Below are 22,886 nucleotides of genomic sequence, written 5' to 3' on the forward strand. Positions count from 1 at the left end.
ATTCCTTAATGTTGAAGTGTAATTACAACAGTATAAACCAAATGGAAAAACAAAACAAAAAGGATAATTTAGCTAACTCTGTCAATCAAATAAAAACACACACAGGTAGAGAGTGTAGAAAATATCGTTTTTCATTCAGCAGAAAATATGAATTCCATGGTTGACCTCATAACAACACAGCAGACGAACGTTTATCAAACATTTCCACTGAAATGTGGATTTAAACTTTGTGAACCTCCCTGTGTGAACTCTGTTATTTTGAAACCTCAGTTTGATTCGAACTGCATCACTGATCAGAGGGAGAATAAAAACCATGTTAAAAAATATTATTCATATTTTCATATTTTCTGCCTGGAATTCTGGCATATTTTTATTCTTAGTGTTAACAATAATAAAATACAATAGAAAACATCATGTACACAAACTGAAGTAAATATAAAGTGCATACTATATAAAATGTTTTTGTTTTTGACACTAATCATCTCAGATGACTCTTAGTCTGCTTGTATTTCTTCACATATTTCAACTTCATTATATTGTAGTGTGTTTTTGTTTTGTTTTAGCTTAAAAGAAAATTACACCTTCACATTATTCTAACACTGTTAGATGAAAAAAAGTTCAATCTTTCTCAGCATTTTATCTTTTAGCTACTGAAGAAAAAGCCCAATAATAAGGCTTTAATTTTAAATTGATTGCTAAGCTAAACTGAGCTAACATAAGTGGCTTCAATATTCCAGTCAGGGTCAGTTTACTGAAGTAAGACCCTTACTAAAGACATAGTTCATTCCCTTTTTCTGTTACAATGTTATGCTTAATTCATCTCAGCCAAGTGCTAGCTTTATTGACCTAGCTTCATGCTCTCTCTCTCTCTCTTGTGTAATCTAAATTTGTGTAAATTCTAAAACTGTGAAAAATGTTTGTTGACATTTATCTTAAAGAGTCAATTTACATTAAACTGTCTTATATTTGACCAGTATTTTGTTTTTAAAACCCTACAATTTTCAGCTTTCCTGTTGAGTTGAGCTAAGCTAAGCTAATCAATATCATTCTGGCTGTACCAAAAACATTAGAACAATTCCACTTTTCTGTGGGTTCTTGTGAAACAAAAACAGTCAACAGTGATCAAGTGTTCAGTGATTTTCCTTCTACATTCATAAACTGATGTGCAGTGTGTTACCTGTGATGCTAAAAAGTTAAGCGCAAAATACCTTTATGTCAACTTCCGGGACATTCTACTGGAACAAGTGTAGTTGCAGTGTGTGGTTATTCCGTGAAGTGTAGTTGCAGTGTGTGGTTATTCCGGCCTACCAAACTCTCCAGAAATCTTTTCTTATTTTTCTTCATTCAGTCTTTTTAGTCTAATTTTTTCTTCCCAGAACCCAACACTCAGGTTCAGTCCACTCACAAGTCCAAAAAGTCAGTAGAGTCTCTTCTGACAAGTAGGTTAAGACTCTACAGGTACTACATTCACCTTTCCTTGGTGTATCGGCTTTGAATCACCACATAGCAAGTATAAAAATTTGGAGAAATCCCAAAAAGGATTTTCCGTATACTGCACGTCTTACGCTGTATAGCCTCTGTTGCGCTTTCGCTTCCTAGAGAGGCAACATTTCAACAGAAGCCCCAGCACCGCCAAGGCGACTATCACTGCTAGCACGCAGAAAATAATAACATACACTGATTCCTGACACATTTCGTCCGTCAACTTCTCAATGTTGACTGGTTTTGAAAAGTCCTTGTGAACGCAGGTCACAGTCTCAATGTCGGGAACCACTACGGCTGAGCGTTGGACCATGCGAAGGAACCCCAGGTTGCTGCAGCAGCTCAGAGGGTTCGAGCCCATGTAGAGGGTTTTGAGGGAGTGCTCCAGAGCCACCATGGTGCTGTACTCCAGGGTGACCAGGTTGTTGTTCTGTAGATTTAAGGACTCGATGGAGGACTCCTTGTTCCACGGTGGTAGAGAGTTCAGCTGGTTGGTGGACAGGTCTACGTGTTTAAGACTCCTGATCAAGGATAGGTCGGTGTTCAGCCTAGACATGTTGTTTTCCCTCAAGATCAGTTGAACAAGAGAGCGTTCCAAACCAGAAAGGGCATCTTTGTGTATTTCCAAACCTGGATTCAAGGACAGGTCCAATGACTTCAAAGGGGTGTTGGCAAAAGCATTTTCAGGCAGGGTCTGTAGATTGTTTTCAGAGAAGTACAGGAACTGCAAGTTTGGAACAGAAGTAAAGGAAACGCAGCCTGAAGGATCTACTTGGTTTTGGCGAGTCAACGATGACTCGTAATGGTTTTCTTTTGAGCCACAGATTTGTAGGTTGTTCTGCTGGAGATCCAGGTACATCATACTTGGAAGTCTTTGAAAGATTTGATGGTCCAGTGTGGTGAGGTCATTACCTTGTAAGTACAGCTTTTCCAGGGACTGCAGGGCATCCTCTCTGAATGTTAGACTCTGAAGGGAATTGTAGCTGAGATTGATGACCTTCACTGATGAGAGAAGACCTCTGCCGGTGACAGAAAACGAGCTGATGCAGTTATTACTGACATTAAGGACCTTGAGTGATTTCATAAAGTAGAAAAATGACTCTGGTATGGTTTTAAGATGGTTGAAGCTCATGTCCAAATATTGGAGAAAATATAAACAGATTTCGGTGCCTGTTTCAGGACTCCCTGAAACATTGACACTTTGAAGGAGATTGTGTGAAACATCTAGATATTTAAGCACATTGGCTCGGGGTAGAGATGGAAAGGAGAGCATTTTGTTCTCACTGAGATCGAGTTGTAAAAGGTTGAACCGTCTATCTGGGCTTGAACTCTGGAAAAGCTCCACGCTGTTCTTGCTCAGGTTGAGCATTTTTAAATTGTACAGATTGAAGTCTGTAATGCACGTAACAGAGTTTTTGGACAGGTCTAGTTCTGTAAGATTATACAAGGAGTCAAAAGCACCATCTTCAATCTCCAGGATGATGTTATTGTGGAGATTGATTTTTCTCAGGGAAGGAGTTCCACCAAATGCATTCTGTGCTATTTTGGTGATGCTATTGCTGTTTAGGGAAAGGTTTGTCAGCACTGGGGAATCGGCCAGAAAAAAGTCGGACATCCCCGTGTACAGTCCATTGCTAGACAAATCCAGGGACTCTACAGCTGTAAGAGACCCAATGTTGATTTTGGAAAGAGCAAAAACGTTGAGATAATTCTTGGACAGATCCAAAACTCTCAGATCACTCATTTCTCTGAAAAGGTCTGGTTGGATGAAGTGGATCCTGTTGGAGTGGAGATTCAGGTGATGGAAGTCACTGCGGTACGCCAGAGTTTCCTGGGTGAGATTCTGCACCTGGTTCCGAGAGAGGTCCAACATTTGGACGCCTGGAGGAAGGTCGGTCGGTGCGCTTCTGAGACTCAGGTCACTGCAAACCACATCCATCTGGACCTGCAAACAAAGACAAACACGAGCCTGATTATGTCGGCCGACTATGACACAACACAGACCAAACGTTTCAATTGGACTTGATTTATGAGTCAGTGCATCCACGGCATGTTCTTGGCAGCACTGCAGTCCTCTGAGGTTATCTGTTTTAATAACAAAAACCTAAACAAGGACTCGGTCTTTCGAAATAAATTCAAAAACCTTAGCGCCACTTCATGGTGAATGACTCCACTCCTATCCACGCTCATTTTAACATTTCTTTTTAAAAGTGAATCATTTAACGATAAAAACGACACCTCAGGATTTTCACACCAGACCAGTTTTCCTCACCCTCCCTCCCCTTTTAACTTTAACAGATCCAATGCTTTAAGTTATTAAGTGTAGTTTATAATTGAAACCACATGTCCACGGGACCTCCCTGTGCAAAACAGCTCATAAAACTGTCTCTGTTCCCTCTGAGAGGCGAGTGCACATTTAGCTTCTTGGCATATTTGCGGTATCTTGAAAGCAGCATTCGCTGTTACTTACAAGTCGACCAGAATCAAACACATTCATTTATTTAGGAGCTACTGCAGGACCAGAACGTCCTGCGTGTATTATCGGAAACAGTGCCGATAGAAAAAAAAAGAAAAGATAAAAAACACCAGGAGAACAATCAGGATCTTTTTCCTGTGAGTCTTGATGTGAGTGTGGAAGGTGTTATCAGTTACATCTTGACTCTGGCTGCTTACATTCCTGACAGTTCTGACAATCTGAGGCCCAGTCTTTGTGTGGGGTCACGTGGTCCACATGTGTTTCAAAAAAGCACATGGACTCACTTTAAGACTCCGAAGAAAACTTAGAGTTGGACACTCAATTTCAAATCGTCTTTATTTCTGCCAATCACAACCTACCTTAGAGTAAGAATCATTACCTATTATCCAGACTTGATTCAATCTACGTTCAGTCAGGCCTTTTAATGTTTTTATGTTCATTTTTGGCCGAATTGTGGCTATTTACGTGTTTGGCTAGAATGATGGCTTTTTTGGCAAAATATAATTCTTTCAGAAGTTTCAGAATAAGTTACAGAATAAAAACAATGAAAAGGTCTGGAAAACTGAAAGAATTATAGAGGATGTCAACGTTTAACGTGTCTTTTACGATTCAGCTAAAGGTCAGATGAGGCGTTGGACTCAAAGACCTGGAGCCACGGAGGCGCCTCAGACTGTTGTTTCATGTCCAGTCATATCTCCATCCTCCAGTTACCAGGCACCTCCACTCACTACATATATTACTGCCCAGTATGTTGGTAGAACCCAGGTTGACAGAGAATCTGTTTCTGACTCCTGACTCAGAGGCCTATCGTGCAGCAACAGTCATAAAAACAGCCAGAAGACCTTAAAATGTCAATTAATCCTTGGATTGACTCACAGAACACCAACATGTGAACTTGTGATTTGTATTTTACATCCCATGAATAAGGCTATTGAATACCTCCTGTCTCCATGTCTAATAACACTTAAACAGAAGTATCCCCAGGAGAGCTGACACTGGAAACTGAAGAACTTAGAGGCGTCAATCTCCTTCACCAAACTCCATACAGAAATCTTTTTGTTTTTTTGGTTCAAGAGGACATAGGAGCCGGCGGTCTCCTGCTGTCTCATTTTTAAAAAAATGTAATGTCACTGGGGTAAATAAAAAACTAATTTTTAAGCCTTAGAGTCACAGAATTACACTCATGTTTAAACTAAAACTCTCTAACTAAAAGGTCTGGACGATAATAGCATCGCTAAACACCACATTACACAAAAGTGAAAGGTTTGGTTTCACTGTGAGGCTATTTTAAGATCCTGTTTTACAACGAGGATCCCCTTTTTTGACCACATGTCAGTCATGTTTTCATAGTTTTTTTTTCTCATTTTTGTCACATGTGGCGTGGCACGTGTTTCATAAAAAAAGTTGCACCATTCAAATATAATGTAAGCTTGAATTATATAATGTCATCTATAATGTCAAGTGGATTCAGCAACAACATGACTCCTACTCCATACTAGTTATTCCATAGGAGAATCTATTAAAACAAGAAGAAGAAAAATGGAACGTCCAAAATAAGGTGTAAACTGTTTAGTATACTTTGTTACAAAATGAGTAACAAGTGTGCATGACATCATACAGCGGTAAAATGATTCACAAGATTTCCAAGTAGAAACGTAATAATAACGACACAGTTATGAAGTCATCGGGTGTCCATACTAAAGCTGAATAATGTGCTGACATATTTTTTGGCAGCAAAAGTAAAACATAGATTTTTAAAAACTGCAGGATGTAAATGACCTTCGTGCCACTTTTTTAAAATCTTAACCAAAAAGTGCAAAAGTCATTAAATGAGGTTAGACTTTTGGGAAAATCAAAAGCACATTAGTCGAATACTCGCCAAAACACATAATAAATACATAAAAGACATTTGTTCAAGGATAATACAGCAAACTGTTAGCAGCATAGCTAAATGTTACATAAATTACCTGGATGTTTAAAGATAATTGCGTAAAGGTAAAACACAGCAAAATGGGTAAATATTATAACAGAATAACCAAAATAAGTTAAATAAAAGAGAAAACAGCACCAACAAACTTAGCCAAAAGGTTAGCAAGACCGTAAAGTTAGCTATATTAATAAACAATAATAAAATGTTAGCTTAATATCTATCCCAAATCATAAGCAAATTAGAAAACAGCAGCAAGAGCTATTTTTATAGAACGTAGGTCAGTCATAAAACCTAAAGACAAAAAAGTTAGCTAAAGGACACCTATGAATTAGCTTAAAGATCATTTTTACTGACCCCCTAAAAAAAAATCGTCTGACTCACCTCTGGGTCTCAACCCACTGATTTAGAATGACGGCTGTAGTTGATGTGAAAATACCCAGATCCCCTGAGGGATTAAAGACTTTATCTGAGCAGCTCATAAAATAAACCCACACCGGATTAGGGGGAAAAAGTATTTACATTAACAGAAATGTGAGGAATGTTGGGACATAAACCTACGGACAGATTCCACAGAATCACTTATAAACATATGTGTGTGTTTCTGTGTGAGCGTGTGTGTGTGAGCGTGTGTGTGTTTGTGTGTGTGTGTGTGTGTGTGTGTGATACTCACAACTTGGCATGGAGGTAGGTGTCTGGGTAGTGCGCTGGACGCCATCACCATCAGCAGGAGGAGCAGCTGAGCGGCACTCATGGTGCTGTGGAGTCCAGAGGAGAGGAGTCAGAGATTCATGAGTGGAAGCAGGAAGCAGCGTTTCATGCTGCGAGCTGAAGAAGCAGAGGAAGGAAGAGGGAATGGCCGTACCTGCTGTATGACAGGCTGACCTATGACAGAGCTATTTATGCCCAGGGATGAAGGGACTTTTCTCTGGTACTGTCTGTGTACTACTATCTGTGATACAGCTGCTGCTGACTTAACCCGGAAGCCATGACCAAGCAAATGACAGCAAATCATTTCCATCACTTGATTCGATTGTTGACTATTGTCAAACTATTGTTTGAAGAAAAAAGCCTTTGTGAGTCATCGCTAAAAACCCCATTTCCAGAGAAGTTGGTGTGGGACCCAAGCACATAATAGATAACACATCAGTAATAAGATCCACTCTTTAGATCCAGGCAGCCTGGACACTGTCTCCTTTCCTGCTGCCATGGTGTCACCACTGATGCAGCAACATCAACATCAAGAAAATAAAATGTTTGTTTTTTCCCCTTATACTCCTTATATTTATAGCAATACCTCATAGTTGCTGGAAATCTGTCAGTAAAACGTGTGGCTGAACTGTTTGTTACTATCAAACCAAGTCCATTTCTACATGTGTTTTTCCTCAGATCACAAATTCATTAAAAAAAAAAAACAAAACAAATAAAATGCATCTGTCATTATAAGAGAATATAGCCTAATATTTTAATATTTATATTTGGCCCTAAAAGTAACTAAACTTCAAGTCCCCTTGTCAAAATAACTAAAAGATAGCATTTATGTTCATGTCAATTAAAGTGGAATTTTAACTTGAGTGTCTGTAGTTACTGATGAAACCACATCACAACAACACACACAAACAAACTACACCTTGTACATGGCAGGACTCTGACTGAAAAGGAACATTTACCTGAAAATCAGCTGATGACAGATTAGACAGAAGCTCCTGAACGTCATGATTTCACATCCTCACTGGGCACACACACACACACACACACACACACACACACACAAGGTAAAAAGCAGTAGCAGCAGCTCCTCTCAGCTGACGCTTTCCCTCCATCACATCCTGTGAGAATATCCTGCTCGGCTCCACGGAATCACAGCTCTTACCCGCTCCCACCCACTGATCATTGGGAAATGCCTTATAAGGGGATCGGACCCCCTCCCCTCCACTGTCCCCCACCTCATCTCCCACCTACTTTGTACCAACCCACCCCAACAACCACACCGTCAGTATGGTTCCACGTTGCTCCACTATGAATATAAGCAGAATCCAAATAAGCCTAAGACAAAACAAAAAACAACAAAAACAATTGGCTAAAAAAATAAATATAAGCCACAAAAACAAACAAAAAACAAAAACAACAGAAGATTAAGGGGGGTATAACTGAAGTTAGCTAAAGAGCTAAATGTTAGCAGCAACACCTTAAACAGACAAAATAGCTCATTTTAGGCCAAAAGATAAAGAAAACACTGATTTTAGAAATAGTAACACAAAACACAACACAGCTACAAGTAGTTACGTCTTTCTTTTCTAGTAAGGGAAAAATTCAGGCAGCATTTTTTTGGACAATATTTTGAAGCCGTTCTACAGGGAGAGCGAGGCGTCAGAAATATCAGTGATGAAACTTTAATGATTGTCTCCTCAGAGGTTTGTGGGTGTGCTGGGAAAGACAAAAGTAAACGCACACATTGTTTTTTTTTTCTTTTTCTGGGAGTTGGTCAGATTTGTCCTGTGGCTCAGCTGCGGTTTATTGTACTGTAAACTGAAGCCCACTGTGATTACACTGAGACAAATCAGTTTACATCATCAGACTGTTAGTGTGAGTCAGGAGGTGACAGTGTGATGAGAAAACGAAAGATTATCATTCGACTAGACAATATTAATTCATCTCAATCCTCTTTTTTTGTCCTTTTGTTCCACTCTCTATATAAATCATTATAATTAACTGTGTAAAACTAGGGTTTTTAATGTCCATGCTTAGATGTATTTTCCATCTTTTCTGTTAGTTTTCTTACATCATCAAAACAATGATGTGAAGATTAGAAATGACAAGATAAATGTTTGACAATAGCCGTTTTCGAGAATAAATATTTTGCGCATTTACCCAACACAGCCAGTCAAAATGACAATAAGTTAATTGTCAAGGGTATATTAGACATTACTAAGAGTGGCGAAAATGAAAAAATAATAACAAATATATAAACTCCGAAATTACGTCAGCAAAGGTTAAATTGGGCTAACAGAGTAGCAGAACTGCAATAAGAAATCAGTAACAGGGCAGGTGGCAGTTAGCCACAAAATGCTAAAACAAGTTAGCCATATGACGGCAGGAGTTAATTAAATGTAATTAAATATTTTACAGTCATAAAAATAAAAAGTCAAAGTATGATTCATATTTCAGTCTCATTTCGACTAGAAAATAAAGTGAATAAAGAAGCAGCCTCACCTGTTGTTGCACCTGCAGTGTCTGTCATATATAACAGGTTCGAATGGTCAATTACTGAACGATTCATGTTTTGTTTTTTTTGTTTTTTTAAGAGCCTCGCATTACACACACACACACGCTATTTCCTGGGAATTCTCCCCTTGTTTTGATCACCGGGATTCCCAGGTTTTTCCTTTCAGTTTTCTTTTCCCCGCAAACAGCATTATCTTTGAGGATATTGCGGTGTGAGCTGCAGCGCATTTTCTTTTTAATTAAATGTAAACATATTTTGCACGAAAACATCCTGCAATTGAAAAAAAGGCAATGAGCGAGAAAGACGCGGATGAAACGAGCGACAAATGTGCAAAGACCAACTGCGCCCCCTGTCGGTTAAACATAGACGGTGCAACAGTTTTATTTATTTAAAGAATGTAGTTAGATATGTTGTAAAGGAAGGTAAGAAAGTAGGATGGGTGGTTGTTCAGGTGTGTGGTATGGATTATCTCAGAGACTTCAGAGGACAGGAAGGCTTTAGTCATACAGTACAGTATAGCTTTAGCAGTATCAGCCACTCAAAGTGAAAACGGTAATGACATAAAATAACAAAAATAATGAGCACGAACAACGACAATTGACCAGGAATAGGTTTTATATAAAATTTGAACAGAGGATACAGAGGCGATATTTTGTGTATAAAAAAATACATACAATAAAAGTAAAATAAATGAATCTTGTTTTTTCTATTTCGAGCAGATGTTCAAGTTAGCTGATGAAATGCAAAAGGCACTAAATGTACAACATTCCAGTTTTTTTTAGGGTCGTTAAAACAGAGGCCAAGGTCGCACAAGGTCACACAGAGATGAACGGTAACAAAAAAGAAAGCAAATCACAGGGCGTTCGTCGTCTTCGATATGCAAAAGACATAGTGCAGGTTTTTACAACATAAAGCAAACATTTCTCTAATTACACATAACACAACTATTTACCACCGATACCACACTAGATACGTACTAGATACGACACACCGCGGGCTGAGCGCACGGCGACACGTTTACCCGAGAAAGACACCAAAATGCTGCGTGCAGGCTCAGGCAGGTCTGAGGAAAAGTGTTCATAATTTATAGTTTACATCACGATTTCTACAGCGGCACTAGAACGCGGCAGCGGGTCACGTGACGAGAGCAGCCAGAGCAGCAGTGACGGAGCGTCGCTATCCTACAGGCGGTTGTGTACAAACAGGTGGTGAGAAATAACAAACAGACAAACAAACATCACAGAGCGTAGAAGGATGGACACGGGTGGAAGACGACACGGCGCCGGCAGAACAAAGTCGTGAACAGTGGTGCCATCTTGAGCCTAACAGTTAAAGGTGGTCTCTTCGCAGTTTGGTTTGTGCTCACAGAGGCAACACTCATGGCAGTTTTGAATTTTTACACACATTCAGCAGCTGTTTCCATCCCCTGACTCTGCACTTTGGTTGGTTTTTGACAGGCTGCTGTCGCAGTTTGACTCATTCCTGAGAGCAAAGACAGAACCATTGGTGGATGATTCTTTACCTCCCACTTCACTCCCTGAACCAGTTAACCTGCTAAAGAACAAATCTCCTAGAATCCTACTTGTATGATATTCTCACTTTTACATGTTTTAACACGTTAGGCAGTTTTTTGTTTTGCAGATATAATCTACATTTTGTTAGTTCACACAGGCAGTTTTTTTTTGTTTTTTTTTGCAGATATAATCTACATTTTGTTAATTGTTAACTTAAATAGTTACATTTTTGGCAGCCGGTAGTTTAGTCATAGAGGATAGGGCTTTTATTGGGAATGGTTGCTGGTTGAATCCCAGCCTGGCAACATTGTAATGCATTAGGCAAGCACTAAAATAATGTACATGATGGAATGTTAATTGTAGCTCAGTGCTAAGATTTGACAGATGGATGAAGTGCAGAGGACAGATAACTTCTGTGTATATGTACACAGAGCAAATGCTGCTGTTTAACAGCAGCCCTGGTCACTGTCTATACCCACTGATAAATCCTGGTCACTTTAGTCACTATGGTAAATTGATACATTTACCATAGTGACCAAATTAGTGACCAAACTGTCCTGCAGGCGCCGCATGTGATGTGAGTGTCCACTGACAAATTTGAGGAAAACAGTTAAAGACGTAATAAAAAAAATAAAAAAAAGGGGGAGTAGAAAACATGAAACATGTCGACTTTCTGTTCTCTTCGTCCCACACCACACTGGAATGGGTTTAGAGGGAACAGCAACAGACCTGACACCAGTGGAGAACATATACTGTACAAATACTGGTCAGTTAGATCGCTGAAGCTGGAGGCTTTAAGACTTGTTTGTAGACACAAACATCAGTACAAAACAAAAAATAAACTAACCCCCCCCCCTCAAAAAAAAACAACTAAAATTTGGCTTTTAAATGCGTCAAGACAAAATAAAAACATAATTTGGAATGCATTTAAAGTTTAAAAGCACATGGTGGGGGAAACATTTGTTTAGATATTTGGCCCATTGAGTAAATCAGGAGATTAAGACAAACAGTGGAAAGGAAAAAAAAACAAAACTTGTGGCTATTGCTGTGTGTGTTATTGCTGTCTTATCTGTAAACTACATGCAAACAATGGATTTCTTTTTAGTCTGGCAATTAACAGCTACTGAAAACCCACCTCAGTTGAACATAATTGCAATTTTTTGGTTGAAAAGATATATTTTGTTTCTCAATCAAGCCAAGATGTAAATAACAAAGGTATTTTCGTATTAAAAATATCTTTAGATCTTCAATACTTATATATTGTTCACCATGTTCAACTGAAGTGATTTTTTTTACGGTACCATGAAGCTTTGCGTCTTAAGCTGTACGTGGATCAGTACCAGATTAAACTACTAGGCTTTTTTGTATTAAAGACAACCGCATGCAAAAATCTAACTTTGATATTAGGCTTTTGTAAATCAAAATAAATTGAAAATAAGTCACTCAGCTGTTGCACCAGCTCAGAGAAAACGGAAGAAAATCCTGCTTTACATGTTCATTTTTACATGACTTCTCTGGAAAAAGGTTTTACTCTGTGGATCTAATAAACCAAAAGCTCAGAAAATCAATGGCTCCATGGCATTAAGAAGTCCAATCATCCAATGATCCTTTTTTGGTCAAATTTTGTTAAGCAAAAGCAAAGGTAAAAAAAAAAAGAAGTCGGAGAAAATTCAGATTTAAAAAAATAAAATAAACAGGAAGTAATAAACACAATTTAAGTTCCTGCAATCATTATTTTTCCTAAAATGACAAAAATGAGCAAATTACTAGAATTTTCTAGAATAAAATTTACATTTTTAACAAATCAAAGTGAAAACCTCAGAAAAGCCTGACCTGCAGCTTTGTGTGAATTATTCTCCTATTCAAAAACACGTTTTTCATTTCCAAGTGAGAACAATACGTTTCTGTATTAGACACTTAAAAAAACAAACTAAGAAGTAATTTAAAAAAAAACCCGTTGGGGATTAATGTTCATTTCCTTCAGCAAAAAATGATTAAACATGAACACGAGTTTCCTTTCTTTCTATATAAAAGCATTTGTTATAAACAACACCGGCAAACACTGATAGCACCGACATGCATTTAACTACTTTTAGACCGTGAAAGAAACTACACTCAAATTAAGAATTTTGTTTGTCAGTAACCCATGGTTTCGTGTTATTTCTATTGGTGTGTCACGTAGTTTAGAGTTTCTTTGCGCCGTTCTGAGATGTTCGCAAAATGTCGACGCACACATGCACATTAACTCTCCATGAGTTTGCATCGCTAAACATTTTAGGGAAACTGCAGTCAGTTACATTTTTCTTTTATTCTGCTCTGATCCGATTTCAGCTGGTGCAACAGCAGATTATTTTTAAGCACAAAGCTACACTATGATTACTATTTGTTGTTGTTTATTTACATATGGAATGATTGACAGTTACAGTAAAGTGATGTTTTGATGCGTTTTTTCATAACCGGAATGATAAATACAGTTGACTAAAGTGTATTCTCTTTTATGATGAGTCTGGTGCGGCTGCAGTATTTTGATGTTTTTTTTTCTTCTTCTTTGTACAATAAAGCGCATGGAAAGGTTGTGTTGACAGTATCGTGACTTAGGAGGATGAAAATAATAAAATATAATCTGCACCAATGACGTTCATGTTTGAAATAACCCCACCTCCCACCCCCACCCCCCCGGAGCAGCTGGTAGAGGTCTGATACTTTACTGGTGGCGAGTGTTTTACCTCTTTTTTTGTTTTTATTTGTTTTGTTTTTTTTAAATGTTTTTGTTTGTCTTTTTGTTTTTTGTTTTGTAAATCTAGTACCCCAGCCCCTGTTCAGTTTTTACGTATGTCAGCATAGACCACTGGCTCCATCTTGTGGAAGGAGTTTTTGCTGCCGGAGTGATCCAACTGGGCGTATATCACCGGGCCCTAGGAGACAGGGGGAAAAGAAGAGGACAAAAGGACAAGGGGAAAAAAAATCAAGTCAGAGAGTGACAATATGTGAATCTGATTTAGTTAAAGCTGTTTAAACTGCATCTTGTATTCGTAAATCTGGCTCTGTTTTTTCCTGGGTCATTAGGTCAGGTCATTAGAAGGAACATTGTTAAGTGGGTTTTATGTCACTGATATTTTTAAATTAATACACTTTTAGAATATTAAAAAGTGTTATGCATCATTAATATGAAGACATTATTATTAATATTAATTAATACACCTTTTGTCAAACTCATATTGAACCAAATATAATAAATACATTTTCGGCCCGACTTCCTACTATTATTGTAACTGCACGAGGAAAAGTCGTTTTTTTATTTATCATTTTCCTCTACATATCCTCCATTTAAGTCAAAACACATCTAGCATTTTTTTAAATCAAAAATTTATTTTTTGTAGGTCACAACCTGTTTCTTTGTCAGGTTTTTTTTTTTATATAACCTGGCTAACCTTTATCAAGTCTTACTTTAAACTACCATCTACATGTGTTAGAGCTAGTTTTTAGTTTTATTTTATTACGGTTTTGTGCAGTAGGGGGCGTCTTTTTACAAAAAAAAAACTCACGTTTGTCCTACTCCATTAGTGGATTGCATTTTTAGTGTTAACATTAAAACCCATTAGGTCTGAAACAAGTGTGACGTGGGCCCAGCATTTCTGAGTCAAATCTCTCCAGTCTGCAGAGTTCTCTGTCCCCTCAGCTCGTACCTGTAGTGGACCTGAAGGAACGGTACCCTTGGTTCCCTCCAGATTTGACTCCACCTTCTTTCGTGGCTGCGGAGCCTGAGAGCTCATGCTTTCCAAGGTCTCACATCTAGATTCATATTTTTTTTTTCGATTTTGCCACGATGTGGAGAGATCATTGGTGCACGGTCAACACAAGTAATGTCAGAGGTGGGTGGGACAACAAGACAAAAATGAGAAATAATGAGAAATGCACACATGAAACAGAGGCAGTGAGAGTAGAGGTGCACTGATGGGATTAAGGAATTAAACAAGAAAACTTGTGCTGCTGCAGTTTTTAGTGCTTGATTTGTTCTGATTCATTAAATATGCACACAAAAAATGAGCAGCTTGTCAGTGCATCACTAGATGCAGAGACAGTTCCAGACGTGTTTTATGGTGATGTTTGACTAATGTCTTACAGCTGTTGACTCATAACTTTGGATGTACTTGTCTTGTCTAACCTGAATATTACGGTCTATAGGAAATATAGTAAAATGCATCGCCTTTTTTTCCACCAAAGATATTGTGATACAAGTGAGTGCAACTTAATATCGGCCTTCGTTTTTGATCACTGTTGATCACAACTGACAGTTGGATAAACAAATTAATCAACCCTGGTCTAAATAAAAACTTGAAAATATTGCTTATTTAATGTACATTTAAAAGAGCTCAAAAAAGATCTACTTATAGTAAAGACAATGTAAGTAACATTTCTTTAATAAAAAGACATTCATTGTGAACTAGGTCTATGGATCGACAGTCTTTATCCTTTATCTAATCTGAGTCATATCTGCCAACAAACTAGCTCCTGATGATCGGTAGTCGATGACATCACAGTGGCTCTTTATATCCTGTATCACCTGTTTTTTAAAAATATTTTTCTCTTAACTGAATCATAGGCTAAAGTTTGGAGACCACTGAGCAGTAGTGAGTGATGATAAAGAAACGTTCAAAACAATCCATAATATTTGTAACATGTCACTTTGGTCAACAGAACTTTTCAATCAGCACATTTCTGTGAACTGAATGTGTGAACAAGTTCGACCAAAAACAAAGATGGCGGATAAGGGAGGAGTTTTAGCTGGATGCAAACAGATGAAGAAGGCAGGTGTTAGCAGTGGTTGTTAGGGCATGAAAAGATGGAGGACGACATGCTGCTTGGACACAAAGCTGAGACATTAGTAGTGTTAAAACACACTGACGGAGGAGGAAACATGACCGGCACCAGCACCACCATCCAAACCAGAGATGGCTGTGCCCTCAGCCGACAGGCTCAGAACATCAGTGGCATCTCCTCCACAGCTTCGCTCACATTAAGGTATTAAAAGTGGGATTGTTGAAGAAGTAGTCAATCTGACTGTGTCATTGTTACCATGTTAATAATTAGTGAAATCATTAGAGTCACCTACTTGGCCAATTGTCTACAGATGAGGAAAGAGAGTGAACCCAGCTCCCATGCAATAAGAATTAGTTACAGTGTTACAGTGAGATGGTTATTTCAACATGGAAAAATAAAACATTTTTTTATATATATTTAAAAATTTAACTCACAGAACTTACCAGCCATTTTAACTTTAACTAAGGAAAAATCATTTTTGTATCTCAATCACTCTCTAAACACTGAATCCTAAAACAGCAGCCTCTACTGGACACTTGCAGGAACGACACCATATCAGGTTACTCTAAATCATGCATCACTTATCAGCTCTAACAGCTCAGCTTTAGTGGTTTTACTTCTGTGTTGGTGGAATTTCCAGCTAATTCACTTCTAGGTACATGAAATTTACAAAAACTGTAGAAAAATATGTCTCTTAAAAAAAGGGGAAACTACACAAACAAGTTGATGATTAACAAAAAAATAGTAAGAAGAAACTGATCAGTAATTTCTCTCTTTCTGATATTTTTTCCTAATGTATACAACAGCAGAGGGTTGGAAGTTTGGACGACACTCACCCTTCGTAGTCGTGGCGGTTGTGCATCGCCTTCAGAATCACACAGGCAGCAATGGCGATGAGCAGGAGCAGAACTCCAGCGCCACACGCTGCTCCCACGATAACAGTGGGAAAAGTTTCTACACAAAACAAACAACGAACAACAATGAACACCAATGGTTTCAGACGATGAACAAACATATTAACAACAGGCAGGAAAAGCAGCAGGTGGGGTTCAAACTGCTCCATATTATTTTGCTTTGTCTTGTGACTTTAAAAATTTCTTTAGCCACTGTGATCAACATTAAGCTGGGTTTAAACGTATTATGTATTATATATAAATATAGTATAGTATTATATATATATATATAACTTCTTCTTATCCACATTTAAGTGTAAGTTTAGTCACCATTGAACAGTCCATGAATGAGGAATTGTCAGTTTGTTACTCGGTAAGTTTTAGATATTGCTCTTCGAACACAAACCATATGTTTTTTCAATCCTTTTTACTGGAAATGCCTCTGCTTAGTCATTAAGAAATGAACTGAAGATTTAAGTTATAGAAGCTCACAGATTGCTAGGGAGTTACTGGAATAACTTCAACCTGGAGTTGAAGGTAAAGTATGAACCATCCTCCCTTTAAATGATAACCTAGAGCAGGGAGTGTCAGTGACGTTGGACATCCTTATCTAAACAAAACCTCTGTGTGTTTGGAAAAACCACAGAAGAAATCTGCTGTGAGCAGTAAGAAAAATCTTTTTTTTTGGATAAACAAACTGCATGTATCTAAGTTGGTGATTCTGACAAACATTTGAGGAATCATAAAGAACAAAGTTCCAGCTTGTGCATGAAGCTGTGATTAAAGATAACAAGTCGTCACACGTCGCTGTAAGTTTGTGAGATACGGTTGAGATCATCGGCAGTGGCAGCTGGAATGTTTGTCTTGTAAGGAGCTGGAACAGAAAAAAAAAACCTGACCTCACAGTTTCAGCGTTGTTGTTACACTGCCAGCTGTGGGAGCAAAGACGTGTTTGACTCGTCGTCAGCTGACTCTGTGGTGTGACTTAACTCTTAACAACCCGAGGAGACTGAGGCGTGTGTCCAACTCAAACTGATATTTACCAGAAATTTTAAATTAATTAATCATGTTTGGCTAACTTGTACCTTTGTCTTTTCTAACAATAAATAACTCAAACAATTATCTTTCTGTTGCCAACTTTTACTTATCTCTTTTTTTTTTGCTTTAAAAGTTTAATAGTTTGTGTGATTACTGTCAATAACAGGTTTTAGCACCGTAACGTTTGTATTAGAAGTGAGGTGGAAACACCATCTTACTGTTATGTCACAAAGCTGGGCTACCTTTTTATTAGCAATGGTTCTTTATCCACAGTTCTTATTACAAAACTTACAAAACATCAGTTAATTTTCTTTTTTGTTTGCTTACTTGGTGCTGAAAGTTTTTAATTTAAAATGTTTAAAATTTAGCTTTTTTATGATTTAGTTAAGACATCAAAAGTGACTAATACAACACAAGATTTCAAACCCACTTCTATCTTCACCTTGTAGAACAACCCGGAGCTCTGTTCTGGCTGGGGTTCCAGTCACATCAGGTGGGTTCTTCACGTCACAGAAGAAGGTACCGTTGTCAGTGAACTGAACCGGACTCAGCTGTATGGAGACGTCCCTTTTGCTGATGTCTCCGATAAACTGCACCCTGTCATTAAACTCGTCTTGTCCTGGATATCCTCTCCATTGTGAGAAGTAGAAAATCTGGAACAAAATAAAAGGTATAAAAAAAGGCTTGTAAATTTAGAAGTAACAGACAACCAACCAATAAAAGATGAAGTACCTTAAAAATAGTCTCTAGTACTGTTTGTTGGTATTTTGGGTTCCAAACGTTAAAGAACCTGGGTCAACAAACTATATTATATGATTACATACAATATGTCCTGCAGTGACAGGTCTGCAGCTCTGTGTGCGCAACAAGCCAAACATCAATCCTGTCAGTAATCCTGTTGCAGGGTAGGCAACATGGTTGACATAGTTGCTAAACAATTCCAAACACCTTTGGGCTTAACGTACATATTATGATTTGAGGAAGAAACAAAAACCTGTGCATCTTCTCTGGGCCCAGCCTCGTCATGAAACCTTATTAAACAAACAATCTCTTGTACTGGCTGTTTTTTGGTCCAACACAAGAAAAGATCCCAAAACACAAAACTGCAGCAAAATGTAATATCAAAACAACCAAACAGAACATTACATCAGTAGTTTCTTTATTTCATACTGTACTACTGTCAGCTCAACACAGTTCAACCACCTACTGATGCTGTGGATAAAAATAAAAACGCCCAACACTGTGGTTTAGGTTCATCCAAACATGGAGAAAAGGAGAGAACTTTTTTTTTTTACCCCCAGAACCCCTTAAAAAACTGTGTCTTTGTTAGTTTAAGCTGTGTCTGTTGTTCACACCCAGAGCAAAAAAAGGAAATGATTCAATTTTAATCATCTGGTTCCCACAGTCTGATGATCACTCAAGCCAGTAAAGGACACAGTCATTATCACTTTAACATTAAGCAGAAGAATAGTGAGAGTGAAAGTGTGATGTTCACACACCTCCAACAAACTGTGCCTGAACTGACTCTTGAACCGTTTCCAATATTTAAATGCCATCTATTTCCTAATAAAGCCTCCTTTTTGTGTTGAAAAGGTGGAAGGCAAGTTTATACAGAGGTGCATACACTTGAGTGACATTACACTGAGCCTCATATAGTTTTTGTTTTCTCTCCTTAACCTTTGTTTCTGCTTAAATTATTCATTTGCTGGGGTCAAAATTTTGTCTTTTGATTTGGTGATCATTTTAGACTACGTAAACGCTGCTCAAACTAAACCAGTTTTTTGAGCACATGCTCCACGTATTAATTAACTGGATGGATCCAATCTCCAAATTAAAAACCTTGCGGCCATGTCATGTCATTATGTTCACACAGCAGACAGGTGAGGCCTGAGCCAGTCCTGGTGATCTAAATTTAGATCTGAAGCTCTAGGCAAACAGATGCAGTCACTGTGCCAGTTGAGCCAGCCTTACACAGCAGCGGGCTGTTCTTTATTCGACGCAGGATCTTTAGGCTAACGCTGTTATTAACATTAACGCTCACACTTGCCACACTTGTTTCATAATTAATTTCAACAGAAACAAATCCATCTGTTTGCATCGGGTGGTAAGCGGAAGATTAGCACTGTAAGAAAATACTCATTAAAATCTAAGCAGTGTGCTGTCAAAGGATTATAAAGCAAACGGAAAAATGCAAACACAATGTCAGGTGAAATTAAATTCAAGCGAGATGAGGGACATGAAAAAAGTGGAAGAAAGCAAACAGGTCAAAACTACAAATAAACAGAACAAAGAGAACAAAAGGAGGAAGATGACGTTTGCATAAAAACAAACACGTGGGTTTGCACGACAGGGTCAGAAATAACAATAGTAACTTCTAAGGCCCCTGTAATACAGATAATACCCGACTTCCACATCATTTTGACATTTAGAAACACATTCCCCAGTAGTTCAAATTACCAGTAGATAATGTACAAGTAGAAAATGATGCATTGAGAAATAAATAAAGAAATCCCTCAGAAGATGCATTGAGAAATGAGAAATAAATAAAGAAATCCCTCAGATAAGGCTATGAGAAGAACAGCTGAACAGCTGAGACTTTTCATCACATGTTCAGAAGAACAGCTGAGACTTTTCATCACATGTTAGTGCTGATTTAAAACAATGCCAGGAAAACATCCTGTCACTGTGGGAGCTCTTCCCCAGGGCGGATGACACTAGTGAGAACTTACAACATAGGGGGCTTTGTAGAACCGGCTTTCGGGCTGACTGGACTGGAAGCTCCAGGTCACAGTCGTGGTACTGTTGACGGGTACGTTGGACGTGAAGCTGCACCGGAGGACGCCAGTGGTGCCGTTCTGCAGGGTCACTTCAGGGTCGGCATATATATCGATGGCAGATGAAGGTCTGGAGACTGGATGGAAAAGAAGAGGGAAGAGTTAAAAGGAGTCAAAACGTTTAGTATATCCGCCATAATGTGACTTTTATTTAAAACACGAGTGAGACATGAGTTTTCCATTAGGATCCTGAAATATGACCCGGTTTGGGAAGCTGATTAGTGTCGAAGGGGTCATCAGAGAGCAATGAAGTGCTCAACAGTTAACAACAGCTTTAGAGCTAAAGTGAAACCAGAACATGGCTTTTGTTCTTATACGCAAAATAGTTTGTAATCCAACTCACATTTGTAACTGAATCCAACAAATTCCTGGCTATTTGTCTGAGGAATTCTTCTCAACAAGAACAAAGACAAATCAGAAGTTTAAAATGAGGCTTATCTTTCACATCTGAAAAACTGCATTCTAAGCCTTTACAAGTTAAGACATCACAACAACCAAAGAGCTTTGTTTAGAAAAAGAAGACAATAATCATAAAGAAGAACGAAAATATTCAACAGTTTCAAAATGTTCCCAATTGTCAAGAAAATTGAAATTTTTTTTATGATGAGATGTCATCATACAAAAATCTAGGAGTCAGGGCAGATGCATGCACCATTTTTAAATTTAACTTAACTTAACTGAAACAAACCAAGTTAGATCACAAATACCAACGAAGTCACAGGTAAAATCTAAGTGGAACACCAAATAATTCTACAGATTTTCAGCACCTGTACAAGCCAAAACAATCTGATTCTCCGAGCTCTGTTTAAGTTGCTCTGCACTGTCTGTGTGCTAAATCTGAAGTGATTCAGATTTACAGGAAAATGGTGTGACAGCATGCAGTCATAAACAGATTTTACAGTTGGGCAAAAGAAGGAAGTGTGACATTTGTGTCAGACTGAGTGCAGCAAACACATGGTTCAGTTCAGGCACTTCTGCAAACAACAGGACATGAGTAAGCAAATATTAGGCTATACTAGGCAGCATTTTTCGTTTTGGATTTCACCCTAGGAAAAGCATCATTCAGTGCCTGGTATAAAAAACTAAATGTAGTAATCTTAAAAACCAAAACTGGATTGTATATCGAATTTTAGCTATTTGGCTATAATGGAAGACAACGTATATATCATGTATAGGTAAATGACAAGCAAGTAAAGGACATGTTATCGTTTGGCTTTGGAAGCTATGCTAATCGTGGTCGGAAGTCTAGCTGCCCACAGAGCTGATGCGTTGGCACTGTTTACAAGCCACCGTGTCTTAATGAGATACAGCCGTCGAACGGTCAGGATCGTGATAAAATGTTCTTTGAGCTACCAATAACATGTGAGCTAGTATTGTTTCTCTGACGAACACGGTCTAAGAAAAACACTTTCCCTTTAATAAATTCCAGCGAATTAACATTTATTTGTGTATCATCCAGAGAGGCTGCCTAATATGACTCAATTAAACGTGCCTTTTACATTTTCAACAGAGGGTCTTTAATACGGCTTTCTTCAAACACACGCATTGTTTCATGATGCAGCCATGAAATCACCCACTACCGAAGCCATACAACTTAAACAACCAATTGCACATCGCCTAAACTTATTTACATAACTGCGAAATTTAAAATATTTTCGACTTTTTTTAGTAGTATTCCAGAAATCGTCTATCATTTTAAAATGCCCAGTGATCCACACTGAAGCCGAGTAATAAAGCCGAACACCAGGTTAGGTGCTAACAAGGGCGGCTACTGTCTACCGAATCTTATTCGGATTGTATTTACTTTAATCGCGTCTATATAAAAGGTCCCTATTAGTGTGAAATTAAATGATAATATGCACCCTTTGCGATCGAATGGGTATATATTCCGCACTCGTAGCAATACTAGCAACAAAATGTTGATATATATCAACAATAATGGACAGATGTTGCGGATGTTGTTAGGTGTCTCCCGTAAAGGAGATGCTGGACATCGCTAGCGAGCTAAGCCTAAATTAGAGATCCTATATTGAAGGTTTCCCGGAGAATAAGAACTCCAATATGGAATCAAATACTCACCTAATACAACACAGAGCGTTAATCCAGTGAATAAAAGCCGTTTACAGACGAGGTTTGGCCGTTTTAGTTCCATTTTGTTGTTGTAAACAGGATAAGTTTCCTCTGATTTTTTCCTCTGTCGTCCGAGCCCTTTCTTCTTCATGGAAACATTTCAGTGGCAGCGTAACAGTTCCGGCGGCAACTGCAGCCACCTGCTGGTCCAAAGACACTATGACGAAAAATAAAATACTTATGATGGATAAAAAGTAAAAATGAGATCATGTCAAAATACATATAAATTATATTATATAAATAATATTTATGTAAATTAAAATGTACATAAAATTGACTAAAATTAACTAAATTAATAGGTAGCATAAATCTGCAAAATAAATATTTTCAAAAAGAAGCAAATAAATAAAAAGGAATAAAACATAAATAGCCCATACCATGAGCAAAAGGCTATCAGTGCCTAAACCTGTCAGTGCAATTTAATTGGATACTAGGATCTTTAACAATTAGTTCTTAAGGTTTAAAACAACAAATCAGCCCATTAACACTAGGTGTTCTGACTATGATGTCACAATGACAACAAATATTGTACAACCTCAGGACAA

General features: G+C 38.1%; 2 protein-coding genes across 3 annotated transcripts; both read right to left on the minus strand.

Annotated features, from left to right (window-relative positions):
* Positions 1-1,482: 1,482 nt before the first annotated feature.
* On the minus strand, positions 1,483-7,841 carry LOC103395344 (leucine-rich repeat-containing protein 32). The gene is made up of 3 exons (XM_008333012.3): positions 7,556-7,841; positions 6,559-6,643; positions 1,483-3,427 (listed from the first exon to the last, which is right to left on the minus strand). Exons 1-3 carry the CDS (start codon positions 7,600-7,602, stop codon positions 1,562-1,564), a joined length of 1,998 nt encoding a protein of 665 aa, XP_008331234.1. The 5' UTR covers positions 7,603-7,841; the 3' UTR covers positions 1,483-1,561.
* Positions 7,842-12,934: 5,093 nt separating this feature from the next.
* On the minus strand, positions 12,935-22,454 carry mpzl1l (myelin protein zero-like 1 like). Of its 2 annotated transcripts, none has more exons than XM_008333017.3 (6): positions 22,291-22,454; positions 20,107-20,288; positions 17,808-18,030; positions 16,283-16,400; positions 14,312-14,417; positions 12,935-13,540 (listed from the first exon to the last, which is right to left on the minus strand). In XM_008333017.3, exons 1-6 carry the CDS (start codon positions 22,430-22,432, stop codon positions 13,445-13,447), a joined length of 867 nt encoding a protein of 288 aa, XP_008331239.1. In that variant the 5' UTR covers positions 22,433-22,454; the 3' UTR covers positions 12,935-13,444. The 2 variants fall into 2 exon arrangements, with proteins under 2 accessions (XP_008331239.1, XP_008331240.1); XM_008333018.3 differs by having other exon boundaries at positions 17,820-18,030; positions 22,291-22,452.
* Positions 22,455-22,886: the final 432 nt, after the last annotated feature.

This window comes from Cynoglossus semilaevis, chromosome 19 (genome assembly GCF_000523025.1).
Source record: "Cynoglossus semilaevis isolate Cse_v1.0 chromosome 19, Cse_v1.0, whole genome shotgun sequence".
Classification (NCBI taxonomy): Eukaryota; Metazoa; Chordata; class Actinopteri; order Pleuronectiformes; family Cynoglossidae; genus Cynoglossus; species Cynoglossus semilaevis.

Coding starts and splice junctions, on each gene's coding strand:
- LOC103395344 (XM_008333012.3), bottom strand. CDS start 7,602: ATGACGTTCAGGAGCTTCTGTCTAATCTGTCATCAGCTGATTTTCAG. Junction 6,644..7,555: donor TGTCATCAGCTGATTTTCAG/GTAAATGTTCCT, acceptor TGGACTCCACAG/CACCATGAGTGCCGCTCAGC. Junction 3,428..6,558: donor ACCTACCTCCATGCCAAGTT/GTGAGTATCACA, acceptor CTTTGTTTGCAG/GTCCAGATGGATGTGGTTTG.
- mpzl1l (XM_008333017.3), bottom strand. CDS start 22,432: ATGAAGAAGAAAGGGCTCGGACGACAGAGGAAAAAATCAGAGGAAACT. Junction 16,401..17,807: donor TCTACAAGGTGAAGATAGAA/GTGGGTTTGAAA, acceptor TGTTTTGTGTAG/AAACTTTTCCCACTGTTATC. Junction 13,541..14,311: donor TTCCTTCAGGTCCACTACAG/GTACGAGCTGAG, acceptor CCTGTCTCCTAG/GGCCCGGTGATATACGCCCA.